Consider the following 22,332-nt stretch of genomic DNA (forward strand, 5'->3'; position numbering starts at 1 on the left):
AGCTTTCATCTGTGTTTACTTTCAGGTACCACGAATCAGGCTTCTGCCAGCACACCAGGAGGATTCTAAGAGTGGGTTGCAGATTGATAATATTCTGACAAAGATCACTCCAAGGTAGAGCTAATTTGCATCCTGAGAAAGTTCTAGAAATTGCTGTTTGAACTGTCCGTCCCACCAACTGCTCCATTTGGTAGCAATTAAACCTTTTCTACTTGCCGTAGTCATTTATACAATGCTCATAACGAGTCTCAGAGAAGAAGACTTACCACTACTAAAAATGACTATCATCAGCATAAGCCAAATGATTAATAATAGGACAATGAATGGGGTAAACTTTTCATGATTATTGAGCATATTTAAGGATCTAAATAAAACTTTAGTAGCAAGATTAAAGAGGAAGGGTACAGGGGATCGCCTTGTCTTAAGATTAAACCTGGTTTTTTGATTACTCGACAATATACAAATTATTTAATTTTCAGTATTTGCGCAAGATATATTTTGTTGTTTAATTTAACTAACTCCAGAAGAAGTCCAAAATCAAATATAGTGAAATCCATAAATTGTAATCAAAGATAACTACAAATTGCTCCTTCACTACGTTTGCGAAATTCAGTTCTGCGTTTTCTCCAGTTCTAAATCAAACTGCACTCTATGGTTTATTATAATTATAATTACTTACCCCGTCTCCTCGATCAATCGCGACTTTATTTGTGAAGTATTTACTAAAGAGGAATCATTAACCATGAATTGTGAAGTTTGTCAGCTAAAAGAACTTGTAAGTTTCTACTTTTGCATTGTGTGAATATGAGCTCTGAGTTCTCTTTTTGGGCTTGATTTTTCGTTTAATTCTTCAGTGGTTATCTTGCTGAAGGATGTGGAGCACTTTGAGATACGAGAAGTCCTCCGATGTAAGCTCAAGTCCTTAATCAGCTGCTTTATTAGTGATTATTATGTTTTGAATTCTACGGATTAATCCATTACAGAGTTGCAGCTCAGACAATGTTATGTGTATTTAGAAGACTCGGAGAAGCTTAAAAATACACCTAGTTTTAAGAAGCCATACACTTCCCAGGGTGAGATTTAAGCAAGTCTAATTCAACTCTCACCTCGTAGCAGAATACAAACAAAGAGGACTATTTGTTTAACAATGTGCCATATGGTAAGGCTCGCTAAACATAAGCTTACATATACACAAAATACATAGACGATGTTGACATGTTATTGGGGTACAATTTGTAATTTTTCAAATATAAGCATCAATCTAAAACTTTATTATAAGTACTACAATTTACATGGGAGTGACCGTTGCGCTTCTATGAGCCCTATTAGTCTGCCTATACCAAACAACGAATGTCGTACAAAAAAATAAACCCAAAATTACAAAAGTCATTATTACATATAAATAATCCCTACTAGAACTTTTATCGTAGTTGGGGGAGAAGTTGGGAAGAAGAGGTAGAAGGGGTGGTAAAGAGGGTATGTAACTCCCTTGGTATTCTATGATGGCGGTTGTAATTTTATTCGTGTCATACGCCTCGCTAATATTCGTTACTGCAACCATATAATAATAATTTGGTTGCTGGTTTGCCTCGAAGATGCAATCAATCGAGTGTTGTCTAGTCAATTCGACGTAGTCTGTTGTAAATTGCTTTGCTATAGGACTTCCATCCATCGCGATTACGGTTAAGTTGTGCCTTGCGATCCCAACGTGAAGATTGTTATGGATTGCAGTGTTCACAATTCTGAGAAGATATTTCTTCCCAGTATCCACTACAATCCTAAAAGTTCCTGTCCATTTTAATTAATAAAAGAACATTAAAACTAGTGCAACAAATAACTCGAGAAAATAATAAGTAAAAACTTACTGGCCCATATGGACAGAATCGCAAAACAAAAAAAAAAACAATGTTAAAAATCAAACAGAAGAGTCCAACCCAAAAAAACTAGTTTGATAGATGGGAGAATTGATTTTTCTTTTTTAAATTTCAATACAGTTACAACATAATAACAGCTAATGCATCTTTCTTTTATCAAATTTTAAAGCCCCTTCCACCATTACTTGGAAAAAAGCCAATGTCTTTTCCTTTACTATTATAAAAGTCTAATTAAAGATGTCGGATATGAAGATTTTGATTTTTAATAGATTAATTAAGTTTGATAGAAATAAATGAAACTAGACGACTTATGCATACCATTCTTTGAACAAGGGTAGAAGTCACCAGGCTGTCCATCAACCGTGAAAGCGTCCGATTTTAAGTCACTGCCTGAGTCAATATAGTCAAGGAAGGCCTCCTTGACATCCTTCTTCCACCATTCACCTGGTGAAATTGTGGAGAATTAATCAAGCAAAAAGAAAATATATGTTAGTAAAAAACTTAAGATTTTGAAAGAAATTAATTAAAACTAAATTATTTGAATATTATTTAACTTATATACCTAAAATGATGGGAATATCGGCATGATCATCAGGCTTTCCAGGTTTTGAATGGACAATGAAAGCTCCATGAACAGTGGCGCGTTGCCAGATGTTCATGGCATGCCACCATAGCGTCCCTTCGTCGTCGTCAGATATTGTGATATTTTTTCTTACTGTAGACCCTGCCTCAACTAGCCATTCCACCTGATCAAACTTCACGTGTCTACCAACGCCCCTACAACTTCATTTTAGAAAGAAAATAACAGTCACCAAAAGTAACAAATTACTTAAACAAACAATGAAAAGTAGAATTTCTTGATAATTTGAATGTACCAAAACATCGTAACGTTGTCCTTCCCTTTGTTTTCAACGTCTAGGGTCAACGTTTCTCCAGCGCGCGCATATATGGTAGGCCCTGGGAATCGTCCGTTGATAGTAAGAATCTTCTTCGATTGGCAAAGCCTATCAAAAGAAGTTTCTTCAATCTGTTGATAGTACAAGATAAAATTGATTAGTACATACACAACACAAACCATAACTTTAATAATGCAAAAAAAAAAACTAAATGAACAGACAATACTTACAACAAAATGAATATTAGTATTGTTTTGTGTTGAAGCAATGTACTGAACTGCGAAACATATGATCAATACCAAGCTAGTGTTGATTTTTTGGAATGTCATTTTTCTTGTCTAAAGAGTTAGAGAAGTCGAAATTTTTGAGAAAAAGATGAAGAAGGACCTATCCTTTCAAGAATCTAATTATCCTGGAGTCAATTTAGAATCTTTATAAAATATTAAAAGAAAGAAGCAATTGTCTCACATATTTCACTAAGAAATGAAGTGGAGAAATATATATAGAGGAGAAACGGGAATAGAGATCTATCTATTCATATGCAGAAAAAATTAGTTCTTCTCAATTTGGATAGAAGTCAAATAAACGGGTTAACTAGATTGAATTTGAGCAGGTTATTAATTAAAAATTAGACGCAAAGGTCATAAGCGTAAAATCATTTTGAGTTGCATATAATACTTATAAGTTATAAACTTACAGCTTACATTTTTCTATATATGATTTTAAAAGTTTTAAAAAAAAATAATTGTTGTGTTCATATCTATCTTTGTTTTTTCTGTTTCATTGATCAAATATATAAAAAAAATTATAGAAACAAAAAAATTCTCTTATTTAGATAAATTTACTAGTTTTGCATAGAAGATTGATAATATTTGAATTATACGTCACCTACATAACTAGATAAAATTAATTGAGAGCAATAACTACAAAAAATAAATGATAGTGGATAACTGAAATATAACTAATTTTAGATATTTATCACATTACGTAAGATCATTAAGGTATCACTTTTTAGGAAAAAGAAGAGGCATAAAATAAAAATTAAATTCAATAAAATTTCCCCTCGTATGAAAACAAACAATTATACTTTATTGCTATCACTATCATATTGATTACACCATAAGTAGGAAAAAGCAAAAATAAAAAAATAAGAACCAAATAAGTAATACTTTGAAATTAAAAGTTAAACATTCAAAAAACTTTAAAAAAATAGTATAAATTATAAGTTGTCATGTCTATGTGAGATATTGCTAATATAAGTAGCCTATGTTACACATGTAGTTCAAGAAGCAAAATAAATTACTCATAGAAAAAAACTGATTTTCTCTTCAAAAATTTCCCTCTAGTTTAAACAAATGAGATATAAGACCTAATAACCAAAGACCTCTAAGAAAATTCTCTTTCACTATGTCAATTTTGTGATGTGATCTTTATATTTTGAGCAGGTTAATAAAAATTAGACGCAAAGATCATAAACGTAAAATCATTTTGAGCAGCATATAATCCGTATAAGTTATCAACTTATAGCTTACATTTTTCTATATATGGTTTTAAAAGTTTTTTTTTAAAATAAATCTTGTTGTGTTCATATCTATCTTTGTTTTTTCTATTTCATTGATCAAATATAAAAAAATTATAGAAACAGAAAAATTCTCTTATTTAGATAAATTTACTAATTTTGCATAGAAAATTGGTAATGTTTGAATAATACGTCAATTACATAACAAGATAAAATTAATTGAGAACAATAACTACAAAAAATAAATGATAGTGGATAACTGAAATATAACTAATTGTAGCTATTTATCACATTATGTAAGACCATTGAAGTGTAGCTCTGTAGGGAAAAGAAAGAGACATAAAATAAAAATTAAATTCAATAAAATTTCCCCTTGTATGAAAACAAAGAATTATATCACTGTCGTATTGATTACACCCATAAGTAGGAAAAAGCAAAAATTAAAAAATAAGAACTAAATAAGTAAATACTTTAAAATTAAAAGTTAAGACGTTCAAAAATATACAAAAAGTAGTATAAATTATAAATTATCGTGTCAATATGAGCTATTGCTAATATAAGTAGCCTATGTTACATAGTTATTTCAAGATAGCAAAATTAATTACCCATAAACAAACTGATTTTTCTTTTCAAAAAATTTATATTCTAGTTTAAACAACTGAGCTATAAGACCTAATAACCAAATACATCTAAGAAAATTATCTTCACTGTTTACGCAAAATGTATACTTGAACACAAACTCACTATCAAACCTTCTTGGTTCATTTTACCAGAAATTTAACATGTATGCTTGCTCTATAGAAGCTAACAAAACTAGAAGAAAAGAGGACGTTTCTCTTACCTTCTATACTAGTAAAAAACCACAAACATGCACATCTACAACTTTAGATGTCAATTGTCTCAACAGGCAATAAGCACCAGCAAGTTTTTCAACAAAATCTGATAATTGTCTCAAAATTTTCAATAAAATCTCTACTAAATTTGATGGTAACGAGAAAAACAGAAAAAGGTCGGTTACAATGAGCCAACAAACAGCAAAACCAAAGTTTTCATCCTTTTCAACATGACTCAATAAAAGAAACCAAGAACTTTTCCACCAACATTCTTTCTCCTAGCCTCTTCATGGTCCATGATACCAGCTGAGGTAGTCAGCACAATGTACCCGAACTGCAAGTTGAAAACCAATATGCAAAGATCAAAACATAAAATAGACTATACAAAATAAAACTGACAAACAAGTACGACTTTTACTCCATCTGTGATCGCAGAAAATGTCTGCAATTTCATTTGCTTAGTATCAAGTATGAACTACATATGATGCTTCAATCCACAATATGACTGTTCAGATACTTCTTCAAAGAAACACACTTCACATGGACTAATACAAAAATAACAGCACATCGAGACTCTGTTAGCCAAGCCATAGGATAAAAAATTTCTCCTTTGGATAGACTAGACAGGAATGCTACCTTTACAGGAGAGAGCCTCAACTGCTATCTACAAAGAGCGCTTGCTATGTGACAATTATAATTGGATGGGTCTTGTAAGCATTACAGATGATTTCCCCGAGTACTCAAGATTTTTAATGCTTAAGAAGAAGCAATAATTTTCAAATATCATTTTTTCCCTTTGAAACAAAACTACTTTTTTCAAATTTCACAATGAAACATTGGTTAAACGCTCATATAGCAAGCCAATTCATGATTCAGCAAAGAAGGAATCAAAAATTAATAATGTCTATTTCACAAGCTAATATGACCATGACTTGTTTCAACAAAGAAGTAAGAAATCAAAAATTAATTATGTCTATTTAACAAGCTAATATGACCATGACTTGTTCACCCCAACAATCATTTCGGAAGCTAGAAGCAAGGCTCAATTTGGTGATAACCAGAAATGGAGTTCTATATATTGATCAAGGGAACAAAGTGAATATATTAATCACTATACCTGTCGGGAAGGAAGCAATCTAGCAGTCCATCCTTCAATCTCCTTGACTCCAACATCAAAGCGAGGACTAATGACACCACACTTGTTTAGCCTTCCATTCAGTTCGACAACAATCTTTCCAGACCTATGATCATCGACGTACTCAAATTCTCCGATGTAACCTACACATAGATACCAACAATAAGAAAATGATAGGGTGATGCTAGCAGTGAATACAGTTAAGAAACTAACATACCATGCTTCTGCATAACAATGAGAAACTTGATGATGACCTTTGATGAAGGTCTAATCATGACCTGACGCTTTCCCCTCTTTTCAGCATTGTACATGCTCTTGAGAGCATCATTCAGCACACTAACTCTGACCATCTTTTCTTATCTAACTGTATCCAGTATATGCAATAATCAGATGCACCATCGAAAAAAGTAACCACAAAAATAGCTCCAAAAAACAAACAAAAAGAATCAAATGGTAGCAAGATATAGTCAATGTCATCACAAAGACACTAGGTTGACAGCACAAATTCACATGTATTAGTAACTATAGATTAGAAACAGACCAGCAATCTTCAGAAATCATGACAACGATATGGCCACGGTGAGGACTCAACAGAAGGCAACAAAAAAATTACCAATATACAGACCTACATCAATAAGCTGCCTTTATAAAAGAACAAGAAACAAATTCTCACCACCACCCGTTATCAAAAAGCATAATAAGGTCCATATGTGAGAGGGAGTATTGAGAATACAACTCAACAATAGAAGTGTATTCTCTCTAATAGAACAGGATCACACACATCAACCCACTTACACAGAACATCATAAACTATTTGCTTAAAGCACCATAACCCATTTATTGCCTCTTTTACTTTCCAAATTCCTACTTCCAATTACACCCCCCATTAAAACTAATCAGCACTCACATAGATTTACCATAAATACAACTACTAAGAACCCTAAAACATAAAAGGGTAAGAACCCTTACTAATTTCAACAATAAGAAAGTATGAAAAACTACTTTCTCCATCATGGGTCGGAAAAAAAAAGAGAATAAAATCCATCATTTCACAGCAAAACCTGTAACACTGTCAAAAAAGATCACATTTTTACACTCCAAATTCCTGCTTCCATTCACACCCCTGTTAAAACTAATCATCACTAGCNTACACCCCCCATTAAAACTAATCAGCACTCACATAGATTTACCATAAATACAACTACTAAGAACCCTAAAACATAAAAGGGTAAGAACCCTCACTAATTTCAACAATAAGAAAGTATGAAAAACTACTTTCTCCATCATGGGTCGGGAAAAAAAAAGAGATTAAAATCCATCATTTCACAGCAAAACCTGTAAGACTATCAAAAAAGATCACATATTTACACTCCAAATTCCTACTTCCATTCACACCCCTGTTAAAACTAATCACCACTACAACAACCAAGAACCCTAAAACGCTAAAGGGTAAGAACCCTAGCTAATATCAACAATAACATAGTATGAAAAACTACTTTCTCCATCATGAGTGGGAAAAAAAAAAGAGGTTAAAAGCCATCACATCACAGCAAAGCCTCAAAGATTGTCAAAAATGATAACATTTTTACTCTCCAAATTCCTACTTCCATTCATCACTAGCATAAATTTTACAATAAATACAACTACCAAGAAGCCTAAAACGTTAAAGGGTAAGAAGCGTAGCTAATATCAACAATAAGATAGTAAGAAAAACTACTTTTTCCATCATGGGTCGGGAAAAAAAGAGATTAAAAGTCATCACCTCACAGCAAAGCTTCTAAGAATGTGAAAAAGATCATATTTTTACTTGACAAATCTAAACAGAAACTACAAGAAACAATGGTATTTAAGTAAAGAAATGTAGTCAAAGAGAAACTTACGCTTTGATTCGGTAGAGAAAGAGATCACAAGAGTGGTTGCTGCGGAGGAGCAAAGAGGCGGAAATCTAAAGCACTGGTTTTTACTTATAAACGTAGGGTTTTAGGTTTTATTGTTAGGAAGAAGCACTTGGGCCCAAAATCATTTTTTGACCGAATGGAAACTCCATTGAGCTTCCATATAATGTATAAAATAATACTATGTTACATTTTTCTATAATATGGTTTTAAAATATTTTAATTTTTATTTTATTTCTTGTTATGTTTATACTCCCTCCATTCTTATTTACATGTCTCCATATTAGGTTTCATGTGTGTTAAGAAACTAAATAAGTTTATAATTCTACTTTTATTTAATGATTTTTTGAAGTTAAGTTTTTCAATTAATTAAAATTAATTTATTTATTTTGATTAATTAATTTGACCAAGAAACATAAATTACTCATTCAATTTTTCTACGTTGGTGAAATATATATTTTCAAGATAACTCGCAAGCGTAAAATAGAAAGAATAGTGTTATACTGTTATTTATACATTAATTTTGTGAAATGACAAATATTAAGGAACTTTATATGTTCTATTGCATTCATCATCAAATTTAAAAAATTATTGAGACTGAAAATTCTCTTATTTAGACAATTTTACTATCGTTTTGCGTAGAAGTTTGGTAATTTTTTATCAATACGCCAGCTACATGCTCTTAACTAGATAAAATTAATTGAAAGTAAAAACTATACAAAATTAATACTCCTAATAATGGATACATGAAACATAACTAGTTTTAGATATTTATCACCTTATGTTAGACCATTTTCGCTTGGTAGAGAAAAGAAAGAAATAAATAAGAATCAATTAATACTTCAAAATAAAAAGACGATCAAAAAATTATAAAAAAATACAATAAATTATAGATCTCGTGTCAATACGAAGCAAATGGTCAAAATTAGGGGTGTTCACAATTTGGATAAAAACCGATCCAAATGAAAAATTGAACCAAACCGATAAACTAAAACCGATTTTATTTGGGTTTGGTTTGGTTTTAGATTTTTGAAAATTGATAGTATTTGGTTTGGTTATGATTTTATTCAAAAAAAAACGAAGAAATAACCGAACCGAACCAATGAATTATATACATATATTTTATTAATATACATACTTAATATATTGTTTTTATAAATAATTTTAAAGATCTTATACATATTTTCATTAAAATTTCTTTATAATTTACTTGTTGAAAACAAAAATGTCCAAGATGAAACATTTATCTTATTGATTTCATGTATATGAGTGTCTATGACAATTCTTTATGGGACTAAAAATGTTTTTATCTCTTCCTTCTAGGCCAGTATAGTGAATTTTAAAGTTTTATTGATAGTAAATTTAGTGATCGAAAGTTCAGTAATCTAAGTCATTCTAACTATTTTTCGTTTTGAATGGATTGTTGTCACTTTTTTCACATTTTGAATGAATTGTTTCTTTTATTTTTGTGTATGGTTAATAATCGAATAACCAAACCGAAACCGATAACCACCAAACCGATAAATGTATATTATATTTGGTTTGTTGGTTTTGATAATTTAAAAATCGATTAAGTTGATTTGGTTTTGATTTTAACCAATAACTGATCCAAACTAACCCGTGAACACCCCTAGTCATAATGATGGAGTTATAGTTAACATAAGTAGCCTATCAAAGGCAGGGACATGACGGTTTGACCGAGTTGTTACTCGGTACCGGAATTACCGGGATGGAGGTTGGATCCCGTCCCGTCACATTATATACCGAGATAGAACCGAAACAGATCAGAATGGGATGGGATAAACAGGACGACACCTATTTCAAAAAAAAAAAAAAATTTAGTTATTTTGAATTATGAAAATATGAATATTTTTTATTTTTCTAACTTTAATAGTTTATAGTATTTAATTTCAAAATTTAAAATGTAATTTTACTTAAGTTTATTTTAAAGATATATTTTTTTTAATTTTTACTTTCATAAGTTTGTAAGTTAAGTTCAATAAAGTTTTTTTTTCAAGTTTTTGAGCTTATGTTATAAGTTTTCAAGATTTGAATCTTTTGAAGTTTATAAGTTTATAAATTATTAAGTTATACTTATAACTTGTAATTTAAATAACTTAAGTTTGTAATTTTAAAAAATTAAATAAACAAAAAAGAAAAGCTAATAAAAGTATAAAACAATGACAAAATACAATTTTTAATTTTAATTAGAAATGATTTACTGGGACCTGACCGAAACAGAAATGAACTACCAAATCATGATACCGTTCCATGTATCGTTTCAATGTATCCCATTCCGTCCCAAATACTACCAGACCAAAATGGTACCACAACGGTACCGGTACAACCAGGTCCCGTGCCTAGTCTTACAGCCTGTGTTACATTTTTAATTCAAGAAACAAAATTAATTATATAAGACCAAGTAACATGACAAAGAAATCAATGGAAACCTTAAATTGAACATCTTTACGAATACACAAACCATATGGTCAATTTTATGTTGTGATCTTCTCACAAATAGTAAATCGAATTTACTGTTTACTTTATTCTGGCAAGTATATGGGATAATAACCACAAAAACACATTACTAGAAATTTAACATTTATGCTTGCTCTAACAAGACTTGGATGAAAAGAGACCTTTCCCTTTCCATTCATACTCGGGAGAAACACAAACATGCAAATCTACAACAAACTTTGGATGTCAATAGACACGCCCCAATAAAGATGAACAGGCAATAAACACCAGCAACTTTCTCAACAAAATCTGATAACTGTCTCAATTTTCAATAAAATCCCTACTAAATTTGATGGTAATGAGAAAAACAGAAAAAAGGGCGGTTATAACGAGCCAACAAACAGCAAAACCAAAGTTTTCATCCTTGTCAACACGACTCAATAAAAGAAACCAAGAACTTTTCCACCAACATTCTTTCTCCTAGCTTCTTCATGGTCCATGATTCCAGCTGAGGTCGTCAGCACAATGTACCCAAACTGCAAGTTGAAACCAATAAGTAAACATCAAAACATAAAAATAGATAATATACAGAATAACAAGGAGAGCCTCAACTGCAAGCATCTACAAAGAGTGCTTGCTGTGTGACATTTACAAATGAGCGGATCTTTTAAGCATTACAGGTGCTTGCCCAAATTACTCAAGATTTTCTACTGCTTAAGGAGAACCATAATTTAGCAAGTCATGATTCATCAAAGAAGTAAAGAATCAAACATTAAAAATGTCTACTTCACAAGGCTATGATCATGACATAACATTCACCCCGACAATCATTTCAGAAGACAGAAGCCAGGCCCAAATTGAAGATGACCAGAAATGGAGTTCCATATATTGATCAAGGGAACAAAGCGAATTATATTAATAACTATACCTGTCGAGAAGGGAGCAATCTAGCAGTCCATCCTTCAATCTCCTTAACTCCAACATCAAAGCGAGGACTAATAACACCACACTTGTTTAGCCTTCCGTTCAGTTCGACAACAATCTTTCCTGACCTATGATCATCGACGTACTCAAATTCACCGATGTAACCTACACATGGATACCAAAAGTAAGAATATGACAAGGTGATGCCAGCAGTGCATACAGTTAAGAAACTAACATACCATGCTTTTGCATAACAATGAGGAACTTGATGATGACTTTTGATGAAGGTCTAATCATGACCTGACGCTTTCCCCTCTTCTCAGCATTGTACATGCTCTTGAGAGCATCATTCAACACGCTAACTCTGACCATCTTTTCTTATCAAACTGTATCCAGTTTATACAATAATCAGATACACCATAAAAAAAGGTGACAACAAGAAAAGCTCCAAAAACCAAACAAAATGAATCAAATGGTAGCAGTCAACGTCCTCAAAAAGACACTAGATTAACAGCATAAATTCACAGGTATTAGTGACTATAAATTAGAAGCAGACCAGCAAGCACCAGCAAACTTCAGAAATCATGACAACAATATAAGTATATAACTACAGTGAAGACTCAACAGAAGACATGACAATAACTACCAATATAGAGCTAGACAAACACCATATAATACCATAGACCTCCATAAATAATGCTTCCTTTATCAAGGAATAAAGATATAAATCATCACTACCACCCATTATCAAAAAGCATAATAAGGCTCGCATGTGAGAGGGCATGTTGAAAATACAATTAAATATTAGATAGTGTGTTCCCCGTAACAGCTTAAGCTCACACACATCAACCCACTTCCCAGAACATAATAATCTATATGATTCAAGCACCATAACCCATTCTATTGCCTTTTTTACACTCCAGAATTCCTACTTCCATTCACATAGCCTTCAAAACTAACCATCACTTGCATAGATTTACCATGAATACAACTACCAAGAACCCTAAACATTAAAGAGTAAGAACCTTCGCTAATTCCAACAATAAGATAGTACGAAAAGAGAATAAAAGTCTTTCACATCTCAGCAAAACCCCTAAGATTATCAAAAAAATCTCATTTTTACTCTCCAGAATCCCTATTTCCATTCACACCCCCGTTAAAACTTATCATCACTAGCATAGATTTACCACAAATACCACGAACCCTAAGACGTTAAAGGGTAAGAACCCTCGCTAATTTCAACAATAAGATAGTATGAAAAACTACTTTCTCCATCACGGTTCGGGGAAAAAGAGATTAAAATCCATCACATCTCAGTAAAACCTCTAAGAATGTCAAAAAGATCACATTTTTACTTTACAAATCAAAACAGAAACTACAAGAAACAATGGTATCTAAGTAACGAAATGCAGACAATTGTATCTAAGTAAAGAAATACAGGCAAAGAGACACTTACAATTTGATTCGGTAGAGAAAGAGATCACAAGAGTTGTTGCTGCGGAGGAGCAAAGAGGCGGTAATCTAAGGCAATGGCTTTTACATGTAAACCTAGGGCTTTAGGTTTTATTGTTGGGAAGAAACACTTTTGGGCCCAAAATTAATCTTCTAAAATGGCCCAAAATGTATAACTTTTTCTAAGGAGAATTTTCGCAAATAGCCACTGTAATAAAGTTAATTATGTNCAATAAATACAACTACCAAGAAGCCTAAAATGTTAAAGGGTAAGAAGCGTAGCTAATATCAACAATAAGATAGTAAGAAAAACTACTTTTTCCATCATGGGTCGGGAAAAAAAGAGATTAAAAGTCATCACCTCACAGCAAAGCTTCTAAGAATGTGAAAAAGATCATATTTTAACTTGACAAATCTAAACAGAAACTACAAGAAACAATGGTATCTAAGTAAAGAAATGCAGGCAAAGAGACACCTACACTTTGATTCGGTAGAGAGAAAGAGATCACGAGAGTTGTTGCTGCGGAGGAGCAAAGAGGCGGAAATCTAAGGCACTGGCTTTTACATGTAAACCTAGGGCTTTAGGTTTTATTGTTAGGAAGAAACACTTTTGGGCCCAAAATTGATCTTCTAAAATGGCCCAAAATGTATAACTTTTTTTAAGGAGAATTTTCGCAAATAGCCACTGCAATAAAGTTAAATATGTTTCATAGTTATAATTTGCATATTTACGAGTTGTAATTACAGTTTAAGTTGTCTCGTTTGTATAATTTATGGATGAGTTTGCATAATTCGCAGGTACGTTTGTATAATTGAGTAATTTTTATATAAACTCGAAATAACTAATTTATACAAACACAAACATCTTAACTTTAAACAGTTATAAAAAATTATACTATACAAAAGTTATACAAATTCCAAATTATACAAATGTACAAATTATATAAACTCGAAACTCAAGTTCATGTAATTATCACTGAATGTTAATCGTGAATGATAATTAACTGAAACTATAGTTGTGATGATTGATTAACTAGTATATATTTGTTTAACCATGTAATTTTCCTTTTTTCAAATGGACAAAATAGTCATCTTTTAATCCCTAGCCCCAATTATTGTGTTTAACTAGAGTGATATCAATTGAACGAGTTAGGCTTTAATTAACAAGATTAAAATGGAATGACTTGGTGTCAATTGAACGGGGTAGGCTGTAATTAAAAAGGCTAAAATGGAAAAAAAGTTAAAAACGGATTGAGTCATAACTTGCTCAATTTACTTTGGGCCAAATGAATTAGAAATTGGATTGAATTTAAATAATATTAGCACATTGCCATAATTCTTAACTAACAACATTTAACTCATAAAACTAGCCAATTTTTTACTAACTTTTCATGATAGTTATTTGTAGAATAAATTGATATAGACTTAATTGTTAAATGAGATTAATTTTATAATTTTGAGACTCAGTTAATAGTAATAAATGGGTTGACATATATAATGCATGCAATTATTTGTTAAAAATGATATGACATATGAAATAATATATATTTTTTATGGAAAATATTAATAATTGAATAACTTTTTTTTAAAAAAGAAAGAAATAAAGCTTTGTATCCAAAAACAAGAGAACGAAATGAAATTAAACAAACAAAGAGTAGCATAACATGTTTCAGTTTGTATTTCTCTTTCTAATTTCATAGGTATACGATAAAAAGGTTAATATAAACTAAAGAGACAATAATTGTTTCTTTTTGCACATATATTATCAAACCACATATAACATTACGAGAATAATTTGTATGTCGTATGAATAGTCTATTGTGACACATAAAGGACTTATGAATTATAATTTATATGTCCTACGGATAGATATGTGATAACACATATGTAATACTATAAAAAGTAATTTTGAAAGCTAATATATATGAACAAATTGCTATTATGCATGAATTATACAGGCTATAACCTATTAAAAGTAATGTAGAATTTTTCAGGTATGGTAAAAGATAAATTGATGATCTTAATATGTTTGGTCTCACCTTAATAATCTTTTTTTGTTTTTGCAATATCTTAATACCAATATATTAACCAGAAATTTCTAATTTAATTTGAAATATAGTTGTTTTGTAGAGTTGCTTCCACTTCATCTTTACAATTATTTTTTCTTTGGAGTTATATCCAGAGATTTTATGCTTAGTTACTTTTTAGATGCTTATTGACAATGTTTTTTTTTGGTTTTTATTCGTTGTTCGGTACTCACATTGAAACTCGATTAAATTTGAATTTGTGCCGAAAAGTATCACCGAGAGATAAAGCGTCCCCTAACAAAATTGACTTCATAGAATATATATATGAGATTTTTTATATTTCAACAACAATTATTGTTTGTTCTTTTGAATCATATTGATGTATTATTATTGATTTAGCATAATGATTTGCTAAGCAAATAATGACTTAATGAGTGTTTTCTTATGACCAGTGAATTTAAGTTATAATTAATTGTTTACTAATGAAATTTTGAAAGAACTCCATGCTCTCTAATTGATTGATGAATTGCTAAAAGAAAATAAATTAGAATATATTTACAGTCGTGTGTGTGACGACTTATATGTCACTTGTCTTGGAGCTTAAATAATACATGTCAATATGTATAATAAGTTATTACTACTATTTATATAAATACTTTATCATATTCATCTTATATGCTTTGATTGTTATCTTTATACATCATAATAATTGATAGATTATTTTAAAATTCGGATAAATAGTTTATTAAGAATGGAGTCATGAAAATCAAGATTAGTTTCCTTATGCTTGAACATACTGGATATTTATTAAATGAAGATAGATTGGTAAAAAAAAATTATGTGATAACAGTTTCATGTATATGATACTATTGTGATTTTTTAAAAATTATTTTTTTACTGATAAAAGTATTTTTCATCATATTTTTTATTTTCAATTTTNATTGTTATCTTTATACATCATAATAATTGATAGATTATTTTAAAATTCGGATAAATAGTTTATTAAGAATGGAGTCATGAAAATCAAGATTAGTTTCCTTATGCTTGAACATACTGGATATTTATTAAATGAAGATAGATTGGTAAAAAAAATTTATGTGATAACAGTTTCATGCATATGATACTATTGTTATTTTTTTAAAATTATTTTTTTACTCATAAAAATAGTTTTCATCATATTTTTTATTTTCAATTTTTTACAAATACCGAAACTATCAGTTTGTGACACGAACCAAAAATGAACGTGATGGCACGCATCTTATCCAACCAAGACAAGTCAGCCTAAAACTCAACCATTACGATAAAATGCGGAAATTTTATAATAAACTTAAAAATACCCCAAAATCTGGTTGTCACATGTACAAGCCTCTAAAGTATTATTAATTCAAAAGAAAAAAAACACAAGTCTCAAATGACATTGTTTCTAGAATAGAACAAGATCATAAATAGGAGTAAGAAGGTCCGCTGAAATGACAAGCAACTACCTCGCAAACCTCCATAAGAAGCCTCGGAAAAGAAGAGGATGAAAAGTACACAAAAATCCAGGCTCATAACCTACAAAACTTGTAGAAGCAAGGGGTGAAACCACACGGTACTCAGCAAGTAAACCTCTAAAAACACAAGCTAATGGGATAGAATACGGGTACTCCTTACACACCAACCGAACCTCCACAACTACAACCTGCATAAAATCAGTTCAACCTAACAGTTCACAGTTTACAAATTTCATATCCTTAACAACAACTCAATATTCATCAATCACAACTTCCACAAAAAGGCACACACAATATCAGCAACACACAAGATCAAGTTCATCAAGTAGAGGTAATCAAATATCAAGTGCTTTCCAACCACCAATAAAACGCATAATAATCAAGAATGAAGGATGCAATGCAATATGACACCATGAAATGATATGTCTCAACATACCAAGTACTCTCTCAACCGTATATACATGATACTCCTCGAAAATATATCGAGAGTTCATGACCCATGGGGGACTCGCGAGGTCCATATACTGACACGGACAATCTCCACGTGTCTGTGCGGACAATCTCAATGCACTATCATAAATCAAACAAATTTCGCACGGACGATCTCCACGTGCCCAGATTATAATCTTAGCATCTCACCATCCCCAGCACGGACGATCTCCACGTGCCCAACTTATACATCAATCTCATGTCAATGCATGTGCACAATATGATTTCAATAAAATGGAGATGCATCTAAATCAAATATCAATATGATATGTAATCACCTCAGCTATCACAAGTATACAGGTTCAATAAAAAACACAATCACACATAATAAATCAAGTCAATAATATATCATATAATGCCCATATGCTTTGACATTCTCAGATTACAATCTGCATTCCATAGGAATAAACTTTCCCTTTATAACACCGGTACTCGTACCAATGCCCGTCACACCATTGGTACGAACCATTCTCAACACATCACCTACAAACAATTAATCACATTGCCTTTTATTACCCTTTTTTCATCATTAAAATTAATCAATGTGGACACGTCAACCCATCACCAAGTCTCATTACCTCCAAACACATATTACAAGGAAATACACGAATTCCATACACTTAACAAGAGTTTTGAAATTCACTTGCCTGAAATAGTCGAACAATCACTTCGGGACTTGAACCTTCCCCTTTCATTGAACTTCTAAATCAATTCGATCTATTCAAATAAAAATCACAATAAGTTTTCAAAACTAACAATACTCATATTACTATAGGTCTAGCCTAGACCCAAAACTTACTCAAAATTATAATTAAGTTCTTAAATCTTGATGTCAATTAACATGACAACTCGTTCAATTTTCTCCAATATCACCAATCTAATGCTATTCATATAATATAATATAATATATCTAATATTTAATTGTATAACTCAATATATCAAAACTTGAATAATAATATAATAACTATAAGAAAGGTCCAAAACCAAGCCAAATTACGTATTGATCTATGTAATCTACTCCAATTCGTAGCATACCACATCTAAGCCATCTAAAGCCATCCTCTCCCAATGTAACCACTAAATTATGTCAAAGGTATACAAGCTGTAACCATAATTCCAATTCCAATCTAATCTTTTTTTTTTTTCCCAACTTAATAGCAAAGATGCTAATACAATTCATTGCCCCAACTTCCAGCCATTAATCACAATCCACGTGATATGATTTACACAGTAATTCTTCCAATATCATATCTATCTGTTCATATAATATTAATTAAAAATTAAAGTCAACCGGTTATGAATAATGGCGGCAACCATACTAACCCTTAATACTTTAACTAACAACGTATCCATTTATAATTGTCTAAATCACCTGCACAAGAGCATTTTCCAATTTCAATTTACTTTTCACTATGGAAAGAATGGACCATTAATTAATGCCAACATATATACAGATCTTGTCCCCTAAAACTTTCAACCAAAACCGCCATAATCCTTCCAATTTCTAATTTGACATATTAATATAAAATAATATAACTTATCACCAACCATTAATATACTATTTTTTTCCTATAACAGCAATACAAAAACTGGTTCGCTTATCTTGTGGCCGCGAACCGTGCCCTCCGCCTCTCCTTTCTTTTTTTCTAAATTAATTATATATTAAAAGTGAAAATCCCTATTACTTATTTTAATATAAATGGGTCAAATAGTATAGGGTCTTAAATAAATTATCATTTTAGTCCATTAACTATCGATTAAGTCAATTATCTACAATTACCCATCAACTAATTAACTAAAGGCAACGAATAGTTTGAAAATTTTCCAAAAATGACCTTCCGGGTCATTACAATTTGTCATAAACACGCATATTTTCAGCCTAAGCTCAATTATAAACTTGCAAATTTGTAATAAATTTATATTTTTCCATGTAAGTTTTGTTCCACTGTCTCGTGAATAATCAATATCTTATATTAGATGACATTTAATCGAAAAAAATCTCCATCAATTTTTTAATAGAAATAAAACTAGACAACATTCTTAGAACAGTCAATTACATCCAATTTTTGGTTTAGCTCTCTTCCGCTTCTAATATGTTTGGAGACTCTTTTTTTATTATTATTAATTTCATATTTCTGGAGTATACATCAAAAAAATTATATTTTTATTTAAGGTCTTCGAAATTTTTAGTTGATTAGATTATTGAATTCGTATTCTTGAAAGAAAAAAAATTGATTTTATTTTTATTCTTTAAAAATTGGATTGAATTGGTAATTTGTATTGTTAAGATGATTAATGATATTATGATGAATGATGTGTAAAATGATTGCTTGAGAGAGTATACATGTGTGTAACATCATGTATACATATGTGAATGTCAAATTTTATATACTTGTATATATTATTCGATCTTTTTGTTGTATACTTATAAATAATATACAATGCAATATATTTGTTATGCATTTTTAAAAAAATATATGATTTACAAGTTAATACATATTATCAGTTTTTTATTTATAATTCATTAACTTTATGGCAATAAAAAAATTATATTATTATTGTCAAAACTTTACAATTTATTTGGGTTATTGAAAAAAGACTTAGGCAAAAAAAGAATAAGTTATATAATAAGTGATTAAACATGCTATATTCTTATATATTTCTAAAATTAGTTGCATAAAATTTAACGTTGATAATAATATTTTATCTTTGACGGATCGTTATACTATGTAGCGATTCAATATGATAATTAATAATGTTTCAGATTGAGACATCAATTAATATAGATACATTCATGGAAGGAAAAGAGATGGTAAGGATCACAAAAGTTATTAATGAGTTTGAGTGAAATGAAATACAATTTATATATATGTATATATATTGATATCTACCTTAAAAATGTATCAAAAAAAATTAACGACATGTCATTTAATGATAATAGCTAATTTTATTGGTTATTAAGTGATTGTTAGAGAATAAATTTGGGATGAAATTGATAAAGATACGAAGAAGATGAGAGATTAAGTATAAGGATTACTGGTTGGTAATTTTTTTAAACGACAAATATCAAATTCAATTATTAGTTTAAAATGTTTGCCAATAATTATTTAAAGTTGCATATTAATGTAGATATAAGAACAAGAAAAAATAAGTGGAGACATTAAACAAACTATTCATTAGAATAATTTTTAAAATTTCAAAATAACCTAATTATCAGTTATTACTCGGCCATCGAGTCACCTTTATTACTACTAATAACTAAAACAAAAAGTGCATTTCGACTTTCCTTCTTCTTTGGCCACTACTTTTACATTCCAATTTCCATCTTTGTTTTTGTTTTTTTTTTCAAAAGAAATTCTTATATTTATTTTTCTCAAGTACATAATTAGTATCTTTGAGATTTACAATGGTTAATCTATGATTGACAATTCAAAGGGAAGCATAAAGGAAAATGGTGAACAATACGTACTATTTTGAAAACTAGACTTTTTCTAAAAAAAAAAATAGCCCATTGAAAAAGATGGACTATTGTAATATGTTAATATTTTATAAATAATATATATGTATATATACACATTTAGTAAATAATTATATATCATACCTACACAATTATATTATTATTTATATAATATCGATATATTACATAAAACACGTAAACAAATATATATCCGTAATTTCCCCCATTTGGTCTAGAAAAAAAAAATCCCTCTTGGGCGAAAAAGAAAAGAATAACTATTTTAGACAAAGCTGCTCTACTCTAATGTCAAACTAATTAATTTTTATGGTATCCAACTTCTCATATGGTCAAAGATTTCTCATACAACCCCTTCACCCACATCCCCCAAATTTTCATTATAGTGACTAAAATTGAATCAAAGAAGTTGTTAGTTATTTTGAGTGCAACGATATACAAATCCAATTGTTATTTCTTTTTAATGAAGTTTATATTAAAAATATATCAAAAATAAAATTTTAACGATATGTTATTAATGATAGTTGATAATATTGAAATTGGGTGATTGTTAGAGAACAAATTTGGGATGAAATTGAAATCATTGAATGATTGTTAGCTAATAAATTTGAGATGAAATTGATAAAGATATGAAAAGGGCGAGAGATTAAACTATAACAAATACTTGTTGATAATTTTTTCAAACGACAAGTGCCAAATTTAATTATTACTCCCTCCGTTCATCTTTACTCGTCTAGTATATTATTTTGGGACGTCCAACAATACTTATCCAGTTTTCTAAAACCAATGAATAATTTACCATGTTGTGTCTATTTTATTTTTGCTATTAAATACTATTTATTTTTCAATGTTAAGATGATTTATATATAATAAGGGTGAATTGATAGAATCAACTTTTATTATTTACTGTTTATTTAGTTCTTGTGGTAAGTCAATAGTGGACAATTATTATTGAACAAAGAGAGTAGTTTAAAATAGTTGTCAATAACAATTTAAAGTTGCATATTACTGTCAATATTAAAACAAAAAAAGGAGTGCAGAAATTAGACAAACTATTCGTTGAAATAATTTTTTAAGTTTTTTTTTTTGGTTGGGTCAAATGTAGGACTTCTATTTAACTAGACGTGGATCATTTGCAAATAACTAGTTCCAGTGGACTCTAGGAACTAGACCTCGAAAAAAAGATCTCTTTTGTCCCAAGAAAACTAGACAATATACGTATGTCCCAGTTAGGATATAGTAGTTGATCCCATTTGCTGGCGCGGTTGCTTCGAGTGTGAAGCTGAATAACTATCTCTTTTAATCTGTTGGCGCTTTCTTTTATTTTTGCTTAGAATCTTCTACAGTTTCTTTTATTCCAGATATGGTATACTGTTGCAGCAAATAAGTTTGTCAAAATTTCAGCTTTGGCCCTATTGTGCTTGACTTGCTGTGTTAGGTAGTTAATTTTACCATTCCATTTTATGATTTGTCTATTTATACCCATCCATCTGAGAAGGCAATGGGGTTGCCAGATATGTTTTGAGTATTGGCATTCGAAAAGTAGGTGCTCAATTGTTTCCATTTCACTTGAGGTGCATTGAACACAATCAATATCCACTTGAATTCCCCACTTCTCTAGCTTGTGAGCCGTTGACAATTTCCTCTTAATGGCAAGCAACATAATGAATTGATGTCTTTGGTATTGGACATGCTCCATGGTGATATTTTTCCAAGGCACATTAGGATATTGTGGTGTACGAGTCAAGTAAGTTTTTTTGATGCTAAATTTGCCCTTATGACAGTGTTGCTGCAACCATCCTAGTGCATCTATATTGTTCAATCACTTTTGTGCATCAAAAACTTTTCTCACTAGCCAACATGCTT

At 30.4% G+C, this 22,332-nt stretch overlaps 3 protein-coding genes across 6 annotated transcripts; all 3 read right to left on the minus strand.

The window, feature by feature from the left end:
- Positions 1-1,248: 1,248 nt before the first annotated feature.
- LOC125855699 (laccase-14-like) lies at positions 1,249-3,099 on the minus strand. Its single transcript, XM_049535438.1, has 5 exons — positions 3,001-3,099; positions 2,750-2,901; positions 2,437-2,657; positions 2,193-2,318; positions 1,249-1,788 (listed from the first exon to the last, which is right to left on the minus strand). The coding sequence occupies exons 1-5, from the start codon at positions 3,097-3,099 to the stop codon at positions 1,289-1,291; spliced, it is 1,098 nt and encodes a 365-aa protein (XP_049391395.1). The 3' UTR covers positions 1,249-1,288.
- Positions 3,100-5,164: 2,065 nt separating this feature from the next.
- LOC125854972 (40S ribosomal protein S15a-1) lies at positions 5,165-13,579 on the minus strand. Of its 3 annotated transcripts, none has more exons than XM_049534584.1 (4): positions 13,465-13,579; positions 6,475-6,621; positions 6,240-6,400; positions 5,165-5,456 (listed from the first exon to the last, which is right to left on the minus strand). In XM_049534584.1, the coding sequence occupies exons 2-4, from the start codon at positions 6,605-6,607 to the stop codon at positions 5,358-5,360; spliced, it is 393 nt and encodes a 130-aa protein (XP_049390541.1). In that variant the 5' UTR covers positions 6,608-6,621; positions 13,465-13,579; the 3' UTR covers positions 5,165-5,357. The 3 variants fall into 3 exon arrangements, with proteins under 3 accessions (XP_049390541.1, XP_049390539.1, XP_049390540.1); XM_049534582.1 differs by lacking the exon at positions 13,465-13,579 and adding an exon at positions 12,990-13,117; XM_049534583.1 differs by lacking the exon at positions 13,465-13,579 and adding an exon at positions 8,138-8,295.
- LOC125854973 (40S ribosomal protein S15a-1) lies at positions 10,874-13,575 on the minus strand. Of its 2 annotated transcripts, none has more exons than XM_049534586.1 (4): positions 13,465-13,575; positions 11,773-11,919; positions 11,538-11,698; positions 10,874-11,145 (listed from the first exon to the last, which is right to left on the minus strand). In XM_049534586.1, the coding sequence occupies exons 2-4, from the start codon at positions 11,903-11,905 to the stop codon at positions 11,047-11,049; spliced, it is 393 nt and encodes a 130-aa protein (XP_049390543.1). In that variant the 5' UTR covers positions 11,906-11,919; positions 13,465-13,575; the 3' UTR covers positions 10,874-11,046. The 2 variants fall into 2 exon arrangements, with proteins under 2 accessions (XP_049390543.1, XP_049390542.1); XM_049534585.1 differs by lacking the exon at positions 13,465-13,575 and adding an exon at positions 12,990-13,114.
- Positions 13,580-22,332: the final 8,753 nt, after the last annotated feature.

This window comes from Solanum stenotomum, chromosome 2 (assembly GCF_019186545.1).
Source record: "Solanum stenotomum isolate F172 chromosome 2, ASM1918654v1, whole genome shotgun sequence".
NCBI classification, from domain to species: Eukaryota; Viridiplantae; Streptophyta; class Magnoliopsida; order Solanales; family Solanaceae; genus Solanum; species Solanum stenotomum.

What these genes read in the sequence shown, in the direction of transcription:
- LOC125854972 (XM_049534584.1), bottom strand. Translation starts at nt 6,607, where the DNA reads ATGGTCAGAGTTAGTGTGCTGAATGATGCTCTCAAGAGCATGTACAAT. An exon ending in CATTGTTATGCAGAAGCATG is followed by an intron (nt 6,401 to 6,474) that starts GTATGTTAGTTT and finishes ATCTATGTGTAG; the next exon opens with GTTACATCGGAGAATTTGAG. An exon ending in GATTGCTTCCTTCCCGACAG is followed by an intron (nt 5,457 to 6,239) that starts GTATAGTGATTA and finishes TTCAACTTGCAG; the next exon opens with TTCGGGTACATTGTGCTGAC.
- LOC125854973 (XM_049534586.1), bottom strand. Translation starts at nt 11,905, where the DNA reads ATGGTCAGAGTTAGCGTGTTGAATGATGCTCTCAAGAGCATGTACAAT. An exon ending in CATTGTTATGCAAAAGCATG is followed by an intron (nt 11,699 to 11,772) that starts GTATGTTAGTTT and finishes ATCCATGTGTAG; the next exon opens with GTTACATCGGTGAATTTGAG. An exon ending in GATTGCTCCCTTCTCGACAG is followed by an intron (nt 11,146 to 11,537) that starts GTATAGTTATTA and finishes TTCAACTTGCAG; the next exon opens with TTTGGGTACATTGTGCTGAC.
- LOC125855699 (XM_049535438.1), bottom strand. Translation starts at nt 3,099, where the DNA reads ATGACATTCCAAAAAATCAACACTAGCTTGGTATTGATCATATGTTTC. An exon ending in ATACTAATATTCATTTTGTT is followed by an intron (nt 2,902 to 3,000) that starts GTAAGTATTGTC and finishes TACTATCAACAG; the next exon opens with ATTGAAGAAACTTCTTTTGA. An exon ending in CTACCCTTGTTCAAAGAATG is followed by an intron (nt 1,789 to 2,192) that starts GTATGCATAAGT and finishes TAAAATGGACAG; the next exon opens with GAACTTTTAGGATTGTAGTG.